The following is a 23,745-nucleotide window of genomic DNA, read 5'->3' as shown; positions in this document are numbered from 1 at the left end:
GAGAATTGCGGCGCGTTTCGATAGACTTGAATCGTGTCAGTCAGGAAACCCGCTCTACATTTATCTAAAAAGTAAATCTCACGGGTAAAAGATCTTGTAAAATAATCAAACGTTTGTTATAATGTATTAAATTACATGCGACTTAATTAGATGTGATGTAAAAAGAAATAGTCTTATGCCGGTGAACAGATTCGACAAAGAAACCATTAGTGTACTAGGATAAGTTAGATAAATACTTTAGGGACGGTATTCATAGTCAAATCTTATATTCAAGACCGTCTTAAGTACAGTCTTAAAAAATCACGAACCAGTCAGAGGATCGTATATTAGCGTCTTAAGACATTACTTATTAAGACAGTCTTGAAATAAGAACGGACTATGAATAAGCCCTAAGGGTATGTAACGTCTCTCTATCGAGCAAATTCGCATTTAACTTGCGAAAGTGTGATACATTTGAATTGCACAATATGGACAACTCATCGATTTCTCAATATCGGTCGCTGTGACTGGATTTAAATCAGCTTGGCTTTGCTAAAAGTGTCCACTCGTTAAATTACATCGAGACTTTGAAGCTTCTAAGTAGATCGATTAAAGGTGCAGTGCAATAAAACTGTTGGAATGCGGAAAACTGAACGTAAGTATGTGAATGTATATATTTATGATCCTGTATGTATTTATTATCCTAACAAGTATTATATAAAAAGTGATATAAAATGATATAAAATGTCACATAATATTATATTTCTTTTAAATTTTAGTTTTATAAAAATTCTCAGAATTCTGCAATTATAATGTATAACGTGTAAAGAAACACAAAATCTTTATAAAAATTTTCTTTGGTTTTTGCATAATGTGATTATAAAAATTTATTATATTTACATCATATGATAATGGAATAATCCATATAGCAAGATGACATTAAATGATAACGTCAATAAGATGTATGTCATTGAAAAGTCATTTAACTATTTGGGAATATTTATTATAAAAATATCTAATATTTGCTCAAATAATATTTTGTTGATAAATATTATTTATAAAACAATAATATATTTATATATATTTATATATATTTATAAATATTTATATATTTATGAAAAAGGATTAAAAAATTTCTAGGTTTTAGCGAAGACAAACTTCCTTTCTTGAATGAAGATAAAAACAAGGTCATTGATCTTCCGTATGTATATGTTGAAGATCCGATTTATAGCCACCACAGCCTGATGCTTAAGGGCACCGCAAATCAATTAAGAAGATGGCCGAACGATCTTTTCAGTTCGTTTATGACAGCGTGTCTTATCCTTCTCAGTTTTATTTTTCTTGCTTTTGTCACGGCGATATTTTGTTCACCCATAACAAACAATGACAATTGCTGGTACTAATAATTATTATTAATAATTATAATTTAATGAAATAATATTTAAAAAACAATCACTGAGTAAAGAGATGAAATTCTTATTTTCGTAAAATAAATTAAAAAAAGCAAATAAAAATAATCAAATTAATTTGTTTTAAATATTTGATTGATTAATATTTTCAATTTATACCGGATGTTTTCAACACTTAGTAATTAATTTTTTTAATTTATGTAAAAATGTATTATATTTAATGATTTAATTTTAATTGAATTTTAAATGATTTCCTTTTAATCAAGAAATATACAAATTATAATTTATTCAAGTGAAGATTTGAAGATTTCCGAAGATGAATGTTCCATTAATGTCTATTTCGTGAAGGAAGCTACGCAAGTCTGGTCTGGAAAAGAATTCTGTTATATTGAGGCTGCAGCAAGAGAACAACCAAATTTGAATGTATATCAAAATTCTATTAATTCTATTTAATTTACGTTTGACATACAAATGATTAATAAGTAATTTTTAATATAATGTTCTCTTTTTTAATATAAATATTTGCGAGTAATCACACACACACGCGCGCGCGCGCGCGCACATACACAATCTTAACTTTGAATGAAACATAGATTTTATCATCTTAGTTAATTCTTTTCTTTATTCAAAGAAAATAAAATTTAACCTTGATTACAAGAATAATTACAGTTAATTTTTTTATAGATATACTTAATCAATTTGATGCGTACTTCCAATACACCGAACACATCGGAAATTTATCTTAAAATGGCACTGACCACTCAAAATGCTAATATTCACATCGCCGAATTATTAATTGACAAATTTTTCAGCAAGTAATAAATATAAGATTTTTGAATTTAATAATAATTAATATTTAGAATGTACACACATTTTTTAATGCATTTTTATGTTTTAATATATAATACTATATTTAACAATTATGAAAAGTAATTTTTGAAGCGCTAGCATAAGAAATATATTTATAATAATAAAAAGATAATTTTTTTTATGATATAAAATGTATGATATAAAATGTCACATAATATTATCACTACGAATTCTTTTTGTCTATTTAAAATTGAATTGTTTTTTTGTTTATTTCAATTTGTCAATAAAATTATATTTTAATATTATATTTATACTTGCTAGAACAAAATTATCGCATATTGCAAAAAATTTGAATAATGAATTGTTGCTGATGGCGGCGAGAGCGTATCTGCTTTGGAACTTCCCCGGAGTTGCAATGCATCCCAGCGCATATTGCAATTTATCAGTTATCAATAAATCACGATGGAAGTAAGTAGATAAACACTTAAAAATAAGTAATTAATATTATTTTTAACACTTCTGTTTTATTTTTGTAGTAAAGTGGAGAAACGAGATTGCATACCGGACAAATTAATTACGATTGATCCAACGATCGATTTACAAGCGACAGATGTGCATTGTCAAGCATTTCTAGGCTTTCTAATACAGGAAATATCCAAGAATACAACGCAAATTTATAGTTTGAAGGATGCATTGGACAAATTTTGTCCGAGGTATACATATAGAGAAAAGGCCCCTATTATGAGATACCGAGTTCATTTTGGGTAAATGCTAGAAGTCTATAGGCAGAATTTGAAAAAATAATAGGTTTCTCTTTTGGAGGGAATTTAATAAGCTTTAAGATAATGTTATGTAAAATTTAATTCAAATTTTATTTTTTTTTATAAATTAAAGAAATGTAAAAAGTGAGCAAATCGCAAAATCAAAAAATTGTCCTAATATGAGATGTCTCGAGAAATCGATAATAAAACGTACGTCAGAATTGCAATTAAAAAAAAAACTTTATTTAATGTTTCTAAAATACAAATAAACACAATCAGTGCACGTATAAAATAAGTATGCGATGCATTGTACCTAGCTGACTCGTCTTCAGGTAGTTGGAACCAAGCATCGCAGAAACAGATATCAATGTTTATTTCGATTGTGCTTTTTATTATTATACAATAACATTTATACTTTAACAATGATTTTTCACTATGACATGAGAGCATAGATTATTTCATATTAGAAATAACCTGGATATCTCATATTATGATTTCCATGCAGTTTTACAATCATCAAATCTAACTTCTATAATTAAGCAATTCAACATATCATATATTTTTTTATTAGTATGATCTTACTCTATCACTACATGAAGAATTTATTGCCAAATATTTACTTCTATTAAATAATACACAAGATTTTAAAATTTCATCTCAACGAAACTTGACAAGATATCCAAATTCTAAAATCTTTTTTTACAACTACTACATGCACGATCTAATAATGAATTTTCCACTAAAGTTTTCAATCCAAGAACAATAAATTTATGATGGAACTAATAATAGAGCGTTTACTAGTTTAGCGGAAACGCCGCTATCTCATATTAGGCGCCTATCTCATAATGCGATTTTTCTCTACTTATGAGATATATACAGAATGTTGTCATATATATTCGTGAACTCTTGTCTTTTTAGGATTGATAATTGTGCCGAGGTGCGAGTACTTGATTTAAAATCGCACTGTTCGGTCAATGCTTTCGATTGTCCTACAGTATATAAGTCTGGAAAATCTTGGGAACTTACAATATAATCTAAATATTTAGTTATATAAGTCATAGAAGATATAATTTTCATTTTTCATAGAATTTAATATAATCTTTCCGAAACATAAATATAAAAATAAAGAATTAATAAAAAAATCTGCAATGATTATATTTTGATGACATGAAAAATGAATTCTATTACGAAATTAAAAAATTATATGTTTTGGAAATAAACATATTTTTAATTTATAAGAATCAATATATGTATGATTTGTTTGAAAAGATTTATGAGAAAAACGTGTATACAGTATAGGAATACGAAATTCGGAGAATAATTAGAAATTTAAATTTTTATCGATTTCCATTATTCTTGACATTTATCATCATTGTTTAATATATTTTGAAGTTTCGATGTTCGTAGAGCCACACAATATCTAGCCATGTCCATATTTCTGTCACTAAATATAAAAAAATTGACGTATATATAAGTATTTATTATATAAAAATAAATTAAAAAATGGCAATAAACTATATAAAATAAATAATAAATAGATGAGATAGATCTTAAATACATGATATTTTGTTTCATATAATATCTTTTAAATTTCTGAAATAGTTTAAGAAAGAGAGAGAGAGAGAGAGAGAGAGAGAGAGAGAGAGAGAGAGAGAAAGTATACAAATTTTAATAAAAATTCTACTTTAACTTAAATTATTTCTATATATACTTGGTTAGTATTATAATGATAGCTTGTCTATTTTATTGTGAACAGAAGAGATACATACAGGATTTGTCCCGTAATTCACTCGACAACGCTCATGGGCAGGTAGAACGGATTAAACTGAGTCGAAAAGTCCTTTACCATTTTGTAATTCGCAACAGTTAAGTTTAGTAAAGATATTAATTACTAAAAATTGCCGAATAATGATCTTCAATAATTTTTTTCTCAAATACTATCTTTTTTCTAAAATACTATTTTCACAAACTGTTTTCACAAAAATTGTAAGAAACAAAATTCTTTATTTTTTTCTTATAAAGTTCTGAGAATTTTTCAGAATTTTTTAATAATATTTTCTCATGTCAGTAAAAATAAGAAAATACAGTACTAAAAAGTTGATAAAAAATTCTGAAAAAATTCTTAGAGTTCTAAGAGAAGAAAATAAACAATTTTTGTCTCTTGCAGTTTTTTGCAGCGGATTCATTTTAGTACGCTCTACCTGTCTATGAGCCGTTTTCGGGATGAATTATGGGATAATTCGATATGTATCAGATTTCTGTTTGCAATAATTGTTTCTCCGTAAAAAATGAAAGACGGATAAAAATAATTACAGAGCAACAGAAGAAGTCCTGTAGTATAAAGTAATGCAGTTTGTATTTGAAGATGTTCGAAGAAATACCAGATCATTATGATCACATCACAAAAATCGCACACCAACTCGGCTAAAAAGAAGCCTATGAAAGGCAAACTAAGTTGCGGCTGCTTCTAAAATGCGTAATCAAGATTTATAAAATGAAACTAAAGCATAGAAAAGTATATACAAAACTATATCAGTTGATAATAATTTTGTTTACCATTAAAATGGAATAAATAAGCATGCTAACTGTAACTACAGATAGTATAGTGCGTGAGATGGAATAGCCGAAACTAAATGTCAAGATGGCCTTTCTGGAGGGGAAACCGCGAAGAATCTGCCCATTCTGCAAAACATTGTATTCCGTTGATCCGTAATAGCACAAAATCAATATCAATAATGCCAAGGACATTGCTCTGATTATCTTGAAACCTTCGTGGTAAAAAAACGTTTTCTTTTTCAGCGATTTCTCATCTTTCTTAATTACTTGAGAATGAGTCTTAAATAAATGAGGTGATATTTTAGCTTCAGCTAGCTGTAAAAAGATAAACAAAATCGTGAAAAAGAATTCGTTTTTCAAAAAATTGAATAATATGGAAGTATACTGAATTCATATTATTAAAAAAAATATGAAGAACTTATTATGTTTGAGGACAATTTGGTGAATGAATGACTTTTTTTAACTTTTTTAAACTTTTTTTTATTTAACTTATTTTTTAACATAGTCTTCTTTTAAAATGACATCGACTTATCAAACTGTCCACATAATTATATTTCTATCTATAAAGTAGATATTTTGTGTATTATATGTATGTTACACGCCTTGAGCGTGGGCCATACATATGCAACTAAAAAACAAATGTTATTATTATATTATAATGTATGTAAATACTATAATATTATATTGATGTACCGTTTTTGTTCGATGTTCTTTCATTCTTTTTAGATAATCTTCATGAATGGTTTGAACGCGACTTGATTGATAATCCATTGTAATTAATAGGTCACGTAAATGATTGATAAATTTGTTTTTATCAGCCAAATATATTAGTATACTTAAAATGCACATACATTATGTTAATTATGGCTTATATATTATTTTTTAAGCAACAAGTAGCATACACATGTAACAAAGAATAGAAATTACGCAGCAAACTGATAAATTTGCAAAACGATATAATGAGATAAAGATTAAAAAATATTGTAGAATGGAAAACCAATTAATCAATGTAATGTGACGATGATAAAAAGAAAAAAATAGAATTACATAATTATTTTGTTATAGTTGCAAAACTTCACGTTATTGACTTCGTTTGTGATTTTACGCAAATCGATCGGAATCGATTTTAAAAACTATAAGCTATTTTTATTAACACGTTACATATTATTTACATAATTTATGTATTTGTACGAATAAATATCTCGTGTGAAATAATCCTGTCAAAAATCTGTTCTTTATGTTAAAATTATATTGAGTGTTTGATCCAATTATATCCATTATATTGCTTGGAATAATTTGTTACATTAAATATGTTCAATTCACATATATTAATTTATAGCTCATGTTAAATTGCGATATATTGAAAATGCATGAAGGTGCAATTTCATAGAGCGAAAAACAAACCTCTAAAATTTTCGGAAAGTAAATGTACAAATATAATAAAATTAATTGAACCTATTCCGTTATTAAACGGAACGTTTAAACTATTTAACATTGCTATACATTATTTGCATTATTTAATTTAAAGAAGAAACACAATTTTTCCAGACTCAAAAAATTGAGATATAAAGTGAATTATGGTCTTTCACAGTCGACGAAGAGTCCATAGTGGACACTTAGTAATTAAATGTTTCTTACAATTTTCAAAAACAATTATTTTTGTTGTTGTGATAATACTAGTTTTATTTTGCAGAAAATCGGACGAATGGCCTGTTCCTTGTGCAATAATTATGTAATGGGTAGTTCATTATATGTGATTGTTCTGGGCCTCATTGGGACCGTTAGTCTATCGTAATATTCCCTTGCTAATTTAAATACATATATCAGATAAAAAAAATAAATGAATATTTAAGTGCTGTTTACTATTAATAAAAAATTTCGTCAGGTAGTCACGGCTTTTGACATAATACGCACAATAAATTATAAAATTCCTAGGATATTATCACGCCATAGGAATAATCAAGAAGGTAATAATTATTGTATTATTAGATAGTATTTCAAAGGTATTATAGTATTTCATTAATTGAAAAATTTTTTAACTGTACATCTGTAATCAAGAAGTTAATAAATTATAAATTGATAAATAATAATTGCAGTGCCCTTTACTGTCGAGAGAGATTTGAAGTTAATGACGTCGATCCTGGGAATCGAGCATTATACTTTAATTATGTTAGGCGCGATCACAGTAAGTAAAAAAGTATTTAAAAAATAATTTATTTAAAAATAATTTATTTAAAAATATATTATGAAAATTATATGATATTTTATATATATATATATATATATATATATATATATATATGATATTTTTATATATAAAGATTTATAAAAGCAATTGTTATTTCTAAATAAATACATAGCTTTGCTTTGGTAGGAATACCCTATGCTACATACACCATGGTTGCTCATGCAACTCTGTGTCATTATTGTGGAGATCATTGTTTTCTTCGTGAGATTCTTCCTAGATGGTTTGCATGTCAAACGCAATGAAATATTGCAAGCAATATTTACCTTATACAATTGGTTACAAGTCTTCTGTCTTTTTCATCATCAAACACGACAAGTCATTTAGAAATGTTCAGATTTTTAATATTACATTATACATTTATATTGTTTTAATATTATATGCTATGAATTATATAACAATATAATACTTTTTTATACAAATATGTGTAACTTTGGGTTTTTTTTTTTTTAAGAAGGCTGCGATTTAGTTTTTATCTAAAATTATCTGATAATAATTATAATAACAAAAATTGAGAAAATTTTTATTTAATTGATTTAACAAAAGAATATAGAATGTATTATTTGTAACATTCAAAATTTGACCGATCTTGATTTTCTTTATCATATTTAATGTATTCACATATACGGTCATACTTAAAATTCTCAATATATTTTTATTTAAATAAATTGAAATCTAATTTAATTTTACATGAATTAGATTGTATGTGATATCTAAATATGTATAACAATTAGAATTATTTTATTTATTTAACTTCATTAAATTACAGTTTATAGAGAGATTTGATGAACCTTTTATACAATATTTATAAAATTATTTTCTTTAAATTAACCCTTTCTAAATTTAATTAGCAATATCGACAAGCTCATGAAAATGCTGATCCAGATGAAAGTAGAGATAAAGCCGTAATAAACAGACGGTTCTGATATCGTCCAACCTCTAGCCAGCATTGATCTCATCGAATCTGTGCTCTTCGTTAGAGGTAGTAAAAAACTAATGTATTTCAAAATCGGATGCATGCCCTCTATGGGCCAGATAATGCCGCACAACATCACAATTGGAAGAAAAGAACCCATCGCCACGTATGTGGCGTTCCTTTCATTGTCACAGAAACAGGCGATTACAAATCCTGAAAATTAAATTTGTTTTCGAATAATTTTTGAAGAAACAAAGTATATATAATCAACAAAAGTGTAGTGTAACGTTTTTTTTTTGACAAGAAAACACTTTTTTCATAATCTCTTACATAAAATCTTCAATTTCTTCTTTTTATGTTTTTACAAAGTTATTGTAACTTGATGAATAATCGCAAACATTTAATAAAAATTCAGTGTATCTTTGCAAAAGAATTATATCATTTAAATATAATAATTATAAAAAATTTTATGTAAGAAAGTTTTGTAAAATTTTTGGGATTTGATACTTCACGCGATGATTCAATTTTAAGATAATGAATGGATTACCGAAGCACATGCCGCAAAGGCCCGTAAGGGTGATTAATACGGTGATCCAACCAATGTCGCCTTCGCAAGTGACTTTGAAGATCGCGAATGAGACTATGAGGACCATCACAACTTGCCCGAACATTACCGTGAATTGCGTGATTACTTGACCAAAGAGAATCTCCGTACCAGTGACGCCTGTATAAGATTACAAAATTAATTATTTATCAATTCCAAGATTTATTAATTTAAATTCCAGCAGATATGTGTATACCCCAAAATTTATCTATCTAGGATTTATTTAGGATTTATCTAAGATCGGAATATATCTTTGCTTATTACGGTTTTAAATATTTTTCTCTTTTTTTTTTATACAGACCTGCTACAAGGCTTCTTTCTAGCAGACCCTCATTTCTCTCTAGCAGCATAGCGCCCGACGTCAATGCGACTGAGAGAAAGAAAATAATTCTGAAAAAACACGAATTCTTTTAATGCTAACAAATTTTTCTTGAAAGAAGACAATTAAATTTAATGTATATGTACACTATTTTATTATGTTGACATTAAGATAAATATATACTTACGTTAGAATTACTCCGGGCGCTGCAAAATCCGTGAAGTTAGGGTCATGAGGTCCAAAGATTGGCGTTTTAAACTAACGTAACAATTATAACAATAGATATAAATTGTTGTAAATAATAATTTACAATAACGTAACAAAGATAATTATAATATTAAAACGCTATGCATAGTGACAGAAATTAGACAAAATTACATTATCTCTACTTCCATATATGGAATTTTATAATCGGCTTAGTACTGGGCCATTACTGATTGCCACAGTCCAGGCACTAGCGCAATTAGTGTTTCTGATTTCTCGACATTTTTTATTTCTAGAGAAAGAGAAATACACTGTTAAATCTATAGTGTCAAATTTAACTTAATGTGAGTTGCCATTGCTCCTACCAAATATATCGTTATTTTATACTGAAACGATAATTAAATTTGACACTATAGATTTAATAGAGCAATTTTAATTTTACAAGATTTCTCGAGAAATCTCGAAAAATTGTATATAATAAAAGAAAACATGATTTAACTCTTACAATTAATTACATCTTCGTATTTTATATTAATACTTATACATATATAAATTTATATAGAAATATATAGTACATATTATAATTACACTATTAAGTATATTACATACTTAATAGATGAGAAATAAAATACATTTGTACTCAAATAATTTTTTTATAAATTAATTTAAATACATAACTTTTTAAAAAATTTTTTAATAAAGAAAAATTACTTGTTTTCAACTAACAATTGCTACATAAAAATTAAAATAATTGTGTTCTCTCATGTTCTTCTAAATTATGAATCATTAAAATAAATTTAAACGATTTTATTTATTCTCTTTTCTAGAAATTATTTTTGTGGTTTGAAATATCTTTAAAAAAAAACAAGAAGCATTTAACATTAGCTAGTCGAAATAGTTTTTTTGTTACAAAATCATTTGCAATGGAAAAATTGAGCTCATTTTGCGTAAAAGTAGATTTAATGGTACACAATGCATGGAAAAGTTGTTCCAAGCTTTGAGTTCTCATACCAGTAATAATTCAGAATACAATTTTTGATTTCTCGAGAAATAACAATAACTTCTCGAGAAGTGTGAAATTTAAATTTATTGTTTTTTTCAAGAATTTCTCAAGAAAGAATTCTCGAGAAGAAATACTAGGCGCAGTATTGGCAGACTACTGATGCAGTACTGGATGGATGATCCCAGTATTGGGTCCAACTTTTAGGCAGTTATTTACCGGTGATAGCCCAGTACTGCCTGATAGAATCTTGGCCGTCAGTTGACAGTCGTGTAGCGTTCGTCAAGCGTTAGTTTTTTTGTAACTGCTGGCGACCCTATATGGGCATATTAACATAGGGTGCGTTCCGATATACTGCCAGTGCTGAAACTATACAGTATACGTTACGTGCGCTATAAATTTTCAGCACTGGCAGTGAATATCGGAACGCACCCATAATTGTTTACTTACGCTTATGGGTATGTTCGTTAACTTCTCGCTATAATTGCAGGCCATAGTGAGTTCCTTAGCGAAATCCAGATATGCGTATAAGAGATTCTTTTGTAATAGCTGGCCTATTTGTTGATCTGCGAAGGTATATTGAGTTAGAGTAGTACGTTTATATCAGAACTCTCAAATAAAAATTATGTTATTTTTTTTTATTAATTATCGGAAAATGTCTATTTTTCAAGATTGAGTCTTTTAAAATGCAACATTTAAAATGCTGCACATAAAAACATAAAAAATTATTTCGTTCTATTTCACGTTCAAAGAGACTTACTAGACATGTCCATGATAATTTTTATCTCTGAGAAATTAATGTCCCATTCCTCGGCATCTCTACCGAAATCTATCCTTGCCATGAGAGCTTCGGAATAGTTGGATGGAAACGTTATAGCTCCCCATGCCCATCCTTTTACCACTGCATTTCTGGCTTCTTCATCACTGTTGTAGGGTAACAACTGTATAGTTTTTTTCTGTAAGTATTGAAGATATCGGCAGCTTAATAGCGACCAATCGCATCCGGTTCCAGGAATGCACGGTTGCATACTGTTGTTGAGTTCGTGGTTGGCAATGGCTAATTTTAATCCTATAGGATCTTTACCAATGGAGATGCAGAAGAGGACTATTTGGGCGACCGGTAAACCAATGATAAATAACATCATCCTGTAAGATGTAAGTGAAAATAAGAAATGAAAAATTACAATTAGAGAATAAGAAATGAAAGCAAATTTAATATAGAAATGTGATTAAACGAATTTAATTACCCGACGTTTCGCCACATCCATAAAAAGTTTTTCCAGATAAGAGCTTTCATGTGCATTGGATTAATAGTATGTTTGGAAGAACCTTTTTCTTCCGGTGGCAATGCTGACACCTATTAAAAGACATACAAGAATAAATAAAATTTATTTAGCAATTATATCAAATTATGTAAAAAATTATTTAAACTAATAAATAATTACTATAAAAATAATTAAATAGCTCTATTTTAATAAGTAAAGTTAAAAATGCTATACATATATAAGAAATTATTACTCGTACATTGCCACCATCCACAATGGCTATACTTTTCCGTCGACTAGATATGCTCACATTATCTCCGAATTCACCACTCATTTCATCTATTTCGTCCTACAAAACAAAGAGATATTAAAAAATGTTTTAATAAGATATATTGAGAACATAAATACTCAAATTTTAAGTAGATGTTTCTTTGACTTTTAAAACATTTATTGAATTAGCGTCGATAGTTTAAAGGTTTAGAATACGTTCGTATGAAATATAAAAGATCTGGGTTCGACTCTCGGTCCAGGTAATATTTTTTGCAATAAATTTATTTACAGTTTTTCAGCACACTAACATCTTTTTAATATGATACTGGATTGAGCATAAAAATTATTAAAAATGCTTGTCAATTTAATTGAATTCATGACATTATTATGATAGTTTAATTGTGTTTATAAGTCCGGCAAAATAAAGCAATTCGGCGCGCAATTCGAATGACTATAAATATGATATATATGCATGTATATGTATATAATACAATATATATAATTCACATTGAATTATCTAAAGCATTAAAAATCTAGCTTTGACTATTACTATTACTATTACTATTACTATTATAGGCTTTAATATTCTTGTTGTGTACTTATTGAATTGTTTATAAGATAGAAATTTAAACATGGCATTATTTAGGAGATATTCACTACGTTCGATAGGCGTTTGAGAAGTATTGTGTGGTATTTTCGGAATATTGCACGTGTGAGGGAGTTGGATTAAGACATCTTCTAAACATTTGCAACATTCTAAAAATACCACACAATACTTTTCTATCGAAACACCTATCCATTAAGATTGACAACATTACCTCATAAAAATAATTTGTTATTGTTACCGTTCTTTTTCCTAAAAAAATAACTCGTTCCCGTTACTCGTTATTGATTTACAAAAGTAATTCATTACCGTTATCGTTACTCAAATTATAACAAGTAGTTATTTTTCCGTTACTTTTTTTTTCTTGATATTAATAGAATATTATATGTAAATTTTTACAGTAAATGTAAAAAATATGTCAAAATTCTATTTTTTAATAAAGAAATAGAGCCCAAAAATATATGCCTATAATAAACTTTGTGCGTTATTTTCATGAATAAAATAGATGCTGTCATATCACATAATATACACTGCATTTTTTGTAATTTTTGTAATTTTACTTAAATAAATTAATTTTTCGTATTATTTTTAATAATATTTTTAAATTATACGTTTAACTCTTAAAATATATACAATTTTAATATTTTTTTTTACTGTGCATGATGGGTCGTTTGTGTGTGGATTAATTTTCAGAATTTTTGCAAATATACAAAAATTATGAATAGATTCTTATATATATTTTAACATCTTTAAAAAACATTGATAAAGTTGTATATTTAAAAAGGAAAAGATAGAAAAAATTATTTATGGTGCTGTATTTCGAAGAAAAGAAACAAGATATGAACGACTTATTGTGAATACCCTAAGAGTAAAATTATATAATATTATAATAAAAAAAATAATATTGCTTGTAATCTGCATTATATACATATATTTAATTTGTGAGATCTGACACAGAAAAAATTTTATTTTAAGAAATTAAATATTTGTCTAGATTATATCTGAGTTATACGTGTGAATTGTGTAAATACGATGAAAAAAAGACGTGATCGAGTAGAGTTTAGACAGCCAATTAGACCGTTAATGTTTCATGTCTGTTTTCTAGGGCTATAGTTATGACTAAACTTTTACGTAGTTAGAAAGTAACGATAAAAGTAACTAGTGAAATCGTTACTGTTACCCCTAAAATGTAATTGCATTACCATAAACATTACTCAGAAGAAAATATAACGTCGTTATCCATTTATTACCGAAAAAAGTACCTTGTAATAGTAACGACGTTACAAATAACACGTTTCTTGCCAACCCTGCCAAATATAGTCGTGAGTATCTCCTAAATAACTTCATGAATAATAAATAACTTCTTGAATTTTTATCTTATAAACAATTCGATGAATGTTTGAAAACTGAAATGAATTATTTACCTAAATAAATTTCTTATAAACTCTCAATAAATTGTTTTCGCCAGGATTCCAGAAATGTCACGTCCTTGAATTAATTTCCATTCAAAATAAAAAAATCAAAACATTTACTTTTGTTTTCGAATTTAATTTTTTTGAAATTAATTTAGAGAGTTCCTTTCTTTCAAGGAATCATTTTATTTATGAGTAAAAATGGTGAAAAATCTCATGCTGCACCTTTTATTATATTCTAATTGTAAGTCATTTTTTATTTCGTCTCTACTTATGAATGGTCGAAGCTGGATTTTTAATGCTTTAAATAATTCAATGTAAATTATTTATTATATATATATATATATACTATACATATATATAGTATACATACTTGCATATATATCATATTTGTAGCCATTCGAACATGTTTAAGCGACATTGTAAGATTGTTTTGATACACGCCGAAATAAAATCTTCGAGTGTTTCGTATGTTTTTCAAAGCGTTTCTTATGAAATGTTTTATTTAACAACACAGTCTCAAACATTTCTATTATCATTTTTTAAGTGTATATAAAATGTTTAGTCAACAAATGTGTGTGTGTGTGTGTGTTTTCAGACAGTGCAACGTGCTTCCAAACAGTATAACCATCAATAAAACTCTTTATAAACAGTATAACCGTCGATAAAACTCTTTATAAATAGATATAAATTCCTTATTAATAATTTCACCACAGCATATAAAAATATAACTTGTTTCCAAAATATGTCAAAATTCTTTTGCATTTGTACTTACTACATCTTCTGGCGGAAGGCCTGTTACACTGCTCAAAATACTGCTTCTCCTTCTTAATCCCAGATTCTGCCTTTTGCTCAACTTCAAAAAGACCTCTTCCAAAGTATCTAATTGATGCATTTCCATTAGTTTCGTCGGCGATTCCTCTGCCAGAAACTTACCGTTTCTCATTAAACCGATAATACCAGCTTGTCTGGAAAATACATATTTTTAAAATTTTTTAAATTATTTATTGAAAAAAAATTTCAATCATATAACTTGGATAATAATGTCAGCAATTATAATTTTTTATCAGATACAATAATTAATTCTAGCTGGAATAGCAAAATATTTTTTTGCGTCTTATTAAAATTATTCCATTTTAATTGCCGACAGCATTACGAAGTAATTTTTATATAAGACGCAAAAAAATATTTTACTACTCCAGCTAGAATTAATTATTGTTGTTTTTTGTATCTAATAGAAAATTATATATCATAAATGTAGAATTTATAGTACAATATTCTAACAACGTATGCAAGAAAATTTGTTTTCTTATAATTAAATCAAATATGAATCACTGCTAAATATAAATCACAGTCACAGATCATCTGATTGAACGGTACAAAGAAATTTTCTTGATGAGAAATAATTCAGATATAAATTTTGTTTCTGCCATCCATATTGATTAGATATAAAACATATCCAATATTGCAATTCTTCCTAGATATTTATTCATTTTAGCTAATTTTTCTACTAGATAATTTTAACTAGATAATTTTTTGCTATAACTGCAACATTATTTTTTTTTTCAATAAAACGGACAATTGATGGAGAAATTTTAATTGCATCAAAACATTTTAATTAATTTTTTGTTTTCTTATTCTAGTTATGAAAATATTAACTGATTCAATTTATAATGCTTCCTGTACAACTAATAAGACAAGGTTTGATTTAGTTTGTAAAGTGAAAGTCATGAAGTGAAAGTATCGAATGTATAAAATACTAATATAATAAAATGTAATAAATATGATATTAGACGTAATGTTACTAAATGTAATAATTATGTAGCAACTTACCTAGTTTCTTCGATGTAATGCGTGGTAATAATGATGGTCTTGTTGCCATCCTTGGTGAGGTGCACCAAATGATCCCAAATACTTTGACGAAGAATAGGATCCACTCCGACTGTCGGTTCATCCAGAATCAAGAGTTCAGGCTCGGCTAAAATGGCAGCCGCGAGAGATACTCTCCTTTGCTGACCACCTGAGAGATTCTTAACAAAACGATTTTCGGACGGTAGTTGTAAAAACTGTAATCAGAGAATACAGAGAATTACATAAGTAAATAAAATCGGAAAATAATACTGTGCTCCAATATATCTGTGACGAAGATATTTTCTTTTCTTTAAATTTTGAAAGAAAAGGAATTAAATATTTAGAAAGACATTTAAAAAGAACTGGAAGTTTTAGCTCTATAGAAACTCCTTTCGAAATTTCGACTTTCCATGATCCGGAAATTTTTTACCTTGAGCAGAAAAATCAGCTTTTCATCTACTTCTTCTGTCGTCATACCGGCGCACCAGCCGAAATAAATAAATGTTTCCCGAATGGAGAACTCGCCGTAAAGCGCAATCTCCTGTGGCATGTAACCGACCCGGGGACCGGGCACACCGGATCCTTTGGAACCTGGTCGGCCTCCCAACACCCATATTTCGCCAGAATTCAAACGTCTCCGACCAACGATGCACGACAGTAAAGTGGTTTTTCCGCAACCGCTCGCACCAAGTAGCCCATAACTGTCGTAATAAAGCATTTATTAAACATTAAATAAATCAGAAAGAAAGAAAACAATTTTACTTTATATAAATTTTACTTATTTAATTACTTATTTAATAATCTATAAATTACTTATTTAATAATTACATTAACAATTAAAATTTTTATTATATTTAAAAACTCTATTATTTTTTAACTCTCTTTATCTTATAATTTATACTAATTACTAAAACATTTGAGACCTGTATGCATAACTTGAATTCTCTTCGTATAAATTATTTATTAATTACTTATTGTTATTGATTCATTACTAAGATGTTAACACACAGAAGATACTTACATTGTGCCCTTTGGCACGGTCATATTGAGACCGTCGAGAACGATATGGGGATTGTTTTTGGATCCATATTTCTTGAAAGCTCTTCTTACGCAAACAGCCTGTCTCCGTCTCGTGTCCAAGGTCGATACTTGCGACCGGAATGGTTGTCTTCGTGTTTTCATCTCCATCAGCGTGCTCGGTGTGTTCGCACTCTCCATTTCTAAAAGAGAGATAAGATCATATATTTCCACTTCCTTCATCCGTTTCTCTCTCTTCTGTTTATTTTTAGACTCTACTGAGCATAGAGTTAAAAGCTTAGTATTTCTTCTTTGGCAATTATATAATTTTGTATTTCTTCAACTATCAAATGATAAATTATAATCCTATGCGATCTACTGCACAACATATTTGCGCGAGTTCAGAATCTCTTGCTCTAGCAAGACCGGTCAGATAAGTGAGAGTGTCTGTCATGGTATTACATCACTAACAATTTACGAGACACTGATATAAGTCGATCATGTGTTATATGTATAAACAATTAATTCAACTATAGTTTAAAAATATAATACGTTTGTCATTGAGAAAAATTTTATTGCAAAAATGAACAAACTAGTAGATTAAGATTATATTCAATCATGATGACCGCATAGAAAAAAGACTATTCTTAAATTAATCGTAATATGCTCATATAAGTAAAAATATTGTAATCTTATTTTGAAGATTTTAGTCTTAATTTGAATTTATATAGAAGATAAGACTTTTTTGCACTTGTGCTTATTTATTTTGTTTTTTTTTTGGAGAAATTACAAATTTGATGATTCATTCGCATTTCTAAATTGCAAGGTGTAACTTCTCGATTCGTTGAGAAATCATTACTTCATATTACTAATTAATTAGGTCATATTGTCAAGAGTTTTATCGGTAGCATAGCAATCATCTTTGCTATAATTCCGGTGTGTGTGTGTGTGTGTGTGTGTGTGTGTGTGTGAATAATATATAATAATAATGTAAAAAGGTACTATCTTAATTTTACTTCTTTGTATAAAAATTTATTTTTAATACATTTTTAATACATTTTATTTAATGAATTATCTATTATACACCAAATTGAATTAAAAGTAATTTCTGTAGTTTTTTAATAAGCTAATATAAATATCACACACACACACACACACACACACACGTTCTTAGCGCGATTGACTATATACCAAAAATCTTTATTGTGCGAAAATAAAAATAAATAAATGAAGTTTACTGCAAACAATTAAAACATGAACAATATAAATTTAACGAAATTGACAAAAATTTTATATCTGTCCAAGATTTTAAAGACATTATAAAATATTAATAAAATATATTATATCGATGAATAATTGAAAAGGAAGCGACCTGTGTTACAAAATCTGCGTTAACATGTTATTACATTAAACGTGTAACCGAAAAATATGAGCGATGAGTAAGCTACATGCTACGCAACGCCGTTGCTTTCACGTAATTTGCTCATTTCTTTACGCGAGCAAGAGAGATGTATTACGAAAGAGGAGGCCAGCGAAGAAAGACTGCTTAAGGTTACGTCCGATCGCTTTCCTTTCTTTCGACTCTCCCGTCGTTTCTTCCTGATGAACTTGCTTACGTCGTTGTCAAACGAAATCTGTTTATCAAGCTAGTTCATTAGTATTGCCACAGAAAGTTCTCCGAATTAATTCAAATTTTTTTTATATTTATGTAAAATTTATATTAGGTGTTGGAATTAATTCGTAGCGTTTTACAAGTGATGGGAAGTACTTTCATCAATGTATTTTTTAATGCTCATGTGAAATAAATAACATTCTTTCATTAAAAAACGCTACGAATTAATTCCAACACCTAATATAATAAAATGTGAATAGATTATCATTATCTAATAATAAAATTTTAACTTACGTCGAAATGTTTGTTGCTTAATTTTTCAAATTAATTTTATTTTGTATTAGTTTACATTATTAGAAATTTTTCGTTAAAATCTTTAGTTTATAAGTACTTAAATTACAATTCGTTAAATTACTTCTAATATTATATAATCATATTTTAATTAATTTATACGCGCGCATGTGTGTGTGGATGTGTGTGTTTTACTATATATGTAAATATATTTATTAAAATTAGAAAATTTGAACGCGTATAATTAATAATTAATGAAATTAGCCATTTTATGTAGACTGGATATAATATTTCATTCTGTTATACATAAGATATATAAGATAGATATTCTATTCCGAACTTGACGCATCAAGTATTACAAAATCTTTTTTGTTGCGTCGGTAATTTCCATTCGGTCAACTTTATATCATTACAGGAAGAAAAAAATTGCCATTCGATGACGCTAGCACAAACGTCAACTGCAATCTCGCTAGGATCATTACAGAAATGCCAATCAAAGAGATTCCAATAACTTTAGCTTATTTGTGAACGTTATTTCTTAATATTAATATTTATATGACATATATATTACTGCATATTAACAAATATTAATGCATTACTAATTAAATATACGTATTAAATGTATTTTGTTTGCGGATATTCTATAAAATGACTCAGTAAGATTAATAATTAACGATAAAAATATTTACCTGTAAAATTTAAATGAAAAAAATGTTAACTACAATGCTGCTTGCTAATTTCTTCGAATGAAATCTTCTTGGAGCATGAGATCGGTTGACGTGAAGTTGACTGACGAGCACCTTTGCGCGATTCTTCTTTACTTAAGTCATATTTCCTTGTTTACATTACTCATATTTTCACACTTATTCAATTGTATTTGAGCATGTCCTTCTACAAAGTATTGTAGAATATTATTTTTTCAACAGTTTCAATAAAAGTTTCTTGGAAAAATGTTTTTAAGTACTCTATTCTTAATTATCCTATTACTCGTCAAAATATATCTTTTTAATAAATATTCTCTTCACAGAAATTATTACAAGTGTAATTTTTTAAAAATATATTTTGAAGCAACACTTTTATTTTTTTTCGTATTTAATATTTTAAATAATTTATTTTTAAGGGTTTGTTTTGTCTCTTTTTTAACAAGTCTATTTGTTTGATTGCACAACACCAACTGGACAACTATCTATAAATTATTGAATACATATCAAAAATTGTTGATCATTGAAAATCGTTTGAAATGTTCACTGATAGTAGTTTGAAATGACACGGTTAAGTTTGATTTATTTTGCAGTGTTATGTCTTCAAGAATTTTCTTCTCTGCTTTTTTTCATGCACATTTTGCTCCTGATGTAACATGTTTGTCCACACACTTTTTTTTTAAAATAAATTATAGATAAAAGATCTGTTCTTTATTTTTATACTCTCTAAATTGATGCACACAGTGCAATAAGTTAAACAAATATATTTGTTTTCTTCAATTTATTGTATCGAATGCACCAGTTTAGAGAGTGCAGGAATAAGAAACAAACTTAAAATGTAGCAAAGATTTTAAATATTTAAAGATAAAAAAGAAACTTTTTAACTTTTAAACAAGATTTGAGAACAAAATCTTCAAATTTACAATAAAATTTTTGTCCTACTTGTTAGCAATAATGAAATCCTTTGAGATTTTAATTTAAGATATTTCAGTTAATTCCGTATCAAAAAATATATTCAAAAACTTAGCAAATAAAGAATTTATTTTTAAAGTAAACGTGGAGTTAATTAAATTCTCAAAAATTTTTTTCTTTTTTTCCTTCTCTATATTTGTACATTAAATATAAGATAAAAATCAAAAATTATGTTTATAAAAATATAAAATTTATAAAACAAATTTTCAAATATTTATCTTTGAAAAAAAGCGACTTCTCATACAAAATATTGTAAAGAAAAATAAAATAATACTTTACTTTAACAAAACCGCGGGTCTAAATAATTAATCTAATCGCGATTCAAAGTAAAGCTAATTTTTTACGAGAAAGAATTGTTACCATAAAAATAAAATTACTTGTAATTCATTATAATTATTTATGAAAAGTTTACAAAAATCTAAAACTCCACATACAAATCCAAATTAATTTAAAAAGAAAAATTGTCAGAAAAAAATGGCACAGTTGCGGTTTTAATATAATTTAAACTTGAAAAGATTAAAAAAGATTTAAATATGATTTTGTTCCATCTTTGTATAATAATTTCTAATATACGTAATTTCTGTACAAAAACATACATACAAAGCGTAACAGCACGATTTTTCAAATACTTTTAAGTTAAGAAAATGTTGAAAGGTGAATTCATCTATTTTATACTATTACATGCGATAAAAAATTAAAAACAAATTTTTTTCATAAAAAATCAAAGCCATTTTAAATTTTTTAAATAGCATCATATAATTTTTGCAAGGAATGCAAGAGATCCGGGTTCCTGGTCGAGATAATATTTTTCGCAGTAAGAATTAATTATTTAATAAATTTAATATGTCACTCACAATCAGCATAATTAAGATTTCAAAAATGCGAAAAAGCATAAAAAATTGTTAAATTGCTAGTCAATTTTAACTCGTGATGTTACTGAGGTAATTTAGTAGAAGTGTTATTAGTATTATTAGTGTTTCAAGAAAAATCATTTCGGCGCGTGTTTTCAAAAAGGAGTACATACATAGTATATAATTACTATTGAAATATCATTTTTATTGATTTTATTGTATATTTCATTAAATAAACATGTATGTATGTATGTATGTATTTATATTCTGTATTCTAGTCAGAGGTTGTAAGTACTGCTGTTAGAAATAATGCTGAAAATTTGATATTAAATATCAATAAAATTAATAAAACATTAATAAAAATGACATTTCGATAATGATTTGAATGTTTTGAATATTCCTATAATTCTTATAATATTATTAGAAAAAATTATTTAATGCTATTATTTAAAAATTTAAGATGACATTAACATTCTATGAAAAAAAAATTTTTTTTAATTTTTTAATCGCACGTTTAATATAAATATTCATCTTTCAACTTTTTTTTAATTGTTGGAAGTGTCTAAAAAATCGTGCAGACCTTTACTGAACATCCTGTATACGTAACTTCCGAACATTCAAAGGTCAAAATCCAAGTTCTTCAGCTTATTGCTAGTAAGATCTCTCAACTATTAAAGTTTTTTTAGGATGCAGAATTAATAAAAGTTCTTAGTAAAAATCTTTTATTAAAAAAAATTAAATTTTCAAATTGCTAAAAGATACAAGAAATAATAAAATTAGTGATGTTTAATTTTATAAAATAATTTTTGGCTTGTAGCCCTTTTTCTTTGTTACACAAATATTACTTTATTTTATTTTAAGATGAAGAAAATCTGTTTGTAAAATTTCTAGTTTGTTTTAAGCAAAATCATGAATTCACAACTTTGAAATAATATCAAACGTAAAACATCAAAAGATTTAAAAATTATAAAAATGTTTAAACTTAAAGATTTTTATGGAAACACTTTATTCAAAATTACATTAAAGTTAAGTTCTTAATAATGCATTGCTTAAACAATTAGGAGTTTCGCAAACAGATTTGTATCAGTTTAGAATCTAGAAATTGTAACATTTTATGTAAAAATTTTATGTTTTAGACTTTTTATTGCAACATTCAAATAAAGATGAATATTGTGAGTACTTTAAAGTTTCTTAAACAAATTTTAATATTAAAAAATTTTAATATTTAATATTCATAAAAAACACGTATATCAAAGTAATTTTAAGATACATCAGATTTGCATGTAAACACTATATACCAATCACAATTGCGAGATTCTGTTTCGCGTACTTATCTCGCGCAGAAACCAACAGAAGATTGAAATCGAGAGTGCGACCAGGAAACTGAGAGACCGTACAAGAGTAAGAGTGGCCGCCTGACCGCGACGAGGCTCAGCGAAAACTGGCTTTGCTAAAGCGCAGCAAGACTGTGCGGACAATCAAACACCTGCTTGTGCAATCATCCGTTTTGAGTAAAACAGTTTGCTTAAAGGGGAGGGGCAAGCTTTACGCTTCTCCAATAGCGTTTAAACAAATCGAGAATCATGGAAATGTTTAAAGTAATATTCAGATGTGTTACGTATGACATCTAATTTTGGAAAAAACTCTTGGCTAATAAGAAATTTATCTTAAAGAAATATTATATCTTCAGATAATTTTTTTTTTTTAAATAGCTATCGAGTCACGACATAATTTTTCATTTCAGAAAATGTTAAATAAAGTGCAAAATCTCGCTTTGTATGTTAGATCCTTCTCGCAACATATGTCCTACATTTGGTTCAAGGTAAAACGGAACTGGTATGGAACCGGTCTGTCTAAGAGGAAGAGATTCTCAATAATAATGTTCTTATTCATAAAGATTTTATTCACTAAAAATTTTAATCTTACTAAGCTATATGCAAAAATAGAGAATGTTTTATTAAAAAAATATATGAAAAAATAGAGAACACATATACATTACACTAAATAAAGAATACATTATAATAATTTGTGAAGAAAATATGTAATTTTAAACCGGTTTTCCAATAAAAGTTAAAAAATACTATCTGTTACATATT

General features: G+C 27.2%; 4 protein-coding genes across 14 annotated transcripts; 2 read left to right on the top strand and 2 right to left on the bottom strand.

The window, feature by feature from the left end:
* Window positions 1-62: 62 nt before the first annotated feature.
* On the top strand, window positions 63-4,017 carry LOC105146480 (uncharacterized). The gene is made up of 7 exons (XM_087405350.1): window positions 63-634; window positions 1,120-1,375; window positions 1,682-1,811; window positions 2,073-2,203; window positions 2,520-2,666; window positions 2,735-2,911; window positions 3,878-4,017. The coding sequence occupies exons 1-7, from the start codon at window positions 619-621 to the stop codon at window positions 3,990-3,992; spliced, it is 972 nt and encodes a 323-aa protein (XP_087261476.1). The 5' UTR covers window positions 63-618; the 3' UTR covers window positions 3,993-4,017.
* A 318-nt stretch (window positions 4,018-4,335) lies between these two features.
* Window positions 4,336-7,383, bottom strand: LOC147909982 (uncharacterized). The gene is made up of 4 exons (XM_087405353.1): window positions 6,209-7,383; window positions 5,516-5,830; window positions 5,273-5,426; window positions 4,336-4,403 (listed from the first exon to the last, which is right to left on the bottom strand). The coding sequence occupies exons 1-4, from the start codon at window positions 6,362-6,364 to the stop codon at window positions 4,336-4,338; spliced, it is 693 nt and encodes a 230-aa protein (XP_087261479.1). The 5' UTR covers window positions 6,365-7,383.
* On the top strand, window positions 7,251-8,309 carry LOC105146569 (uncharacterized). Its single transcript, XM_087405156.1, has 4 exons — window positions 7,251-7,254; window positions 7,369-7,482; window positions 7,612-7,700; window positions 7,890-8,309. Exons 1-4 carry the CDS (start codon window positions 7,251-7,253, stop codon window positions 8,085-8,087), a joined length of 405 nt encoding a protein of 134 aa, XP_087261282.1. The 3' UTR covers window positions 8,088-8,309.
* Window positions 8,310-8,490: 181 nt separating this feature from the next.
* LOC105146478 (ABC transporter G family member 23) lies at window positions 8,491-23,138 on the bottom strand. Of its 11 annotated transcripts, XM_087405328.1 has the most exons (15): window positions 22,948-23,138; window positions 22,230-22,317; window positions 19,815-20,497; window positions 17,227-17,425; window positions 16,636-16,906; window positions 16,188-16,420; window positions 15,130-15,322; window positions 12,328-12,417; window positions 12,051-12,160; window positions 11,564-11,949; window positions 11,254-11,369; window positions 9,787-9,857; window positions 9,582-9,670; window positions 9,224-9,400; window positions 8,491-8,889 (listed from the first exon to the last, which is right to left on the bottom strand). In XM_087405328.1, exons 4-15 carry the CDS (start codon window positions 17,421-17,423, stop codon window positions 8,588-8,590), a joined length of 2,235 nt encoding a protein of 744 aa, XP_087261454.1. In that variant the 5' UTR covers window positions 17,424-17,425; window positions 19,815-20,497; window positions 22,230-22,317; window positions 22,948-23,138; the 3' UTR covers window positions 8,491-8,587. The 11 variants fall into 11 exon arrangements, with proteins under 11 accessions (XP_087261454.1, XP_087261453.1, XP_087261456.1 ...); XM_087405327.1 differs by lacking the exon at window positions 22,230-22,317; XM_087405330.1 differs by lacking the exon at window positions 22,230-22,317 and having other exon boundaries at window positions 19,815-20,472.
* Between the last annotated feature and the right edge of the window lie 607 nt (window positions 23,139-23,745).

Source organism: Acromyrmex echinatior, chromosome 4 (assembly GCF_024713525.1).
Source record: "Acromyrmex echinatior isolate Ae372 chromosome 4, ASM2471352v2, whole genome shotgun sequence".
Classification (NCBI taxonomy): Eukaryota; Metazoa; Arthropoda; class Insecta; order Hymenoptera; family Formicidae; genus Acromyrmex; species Acromyrmex echinatior.
This window is presented reverse-complemented; position numbering and strand designations above follow the sequence as displayed.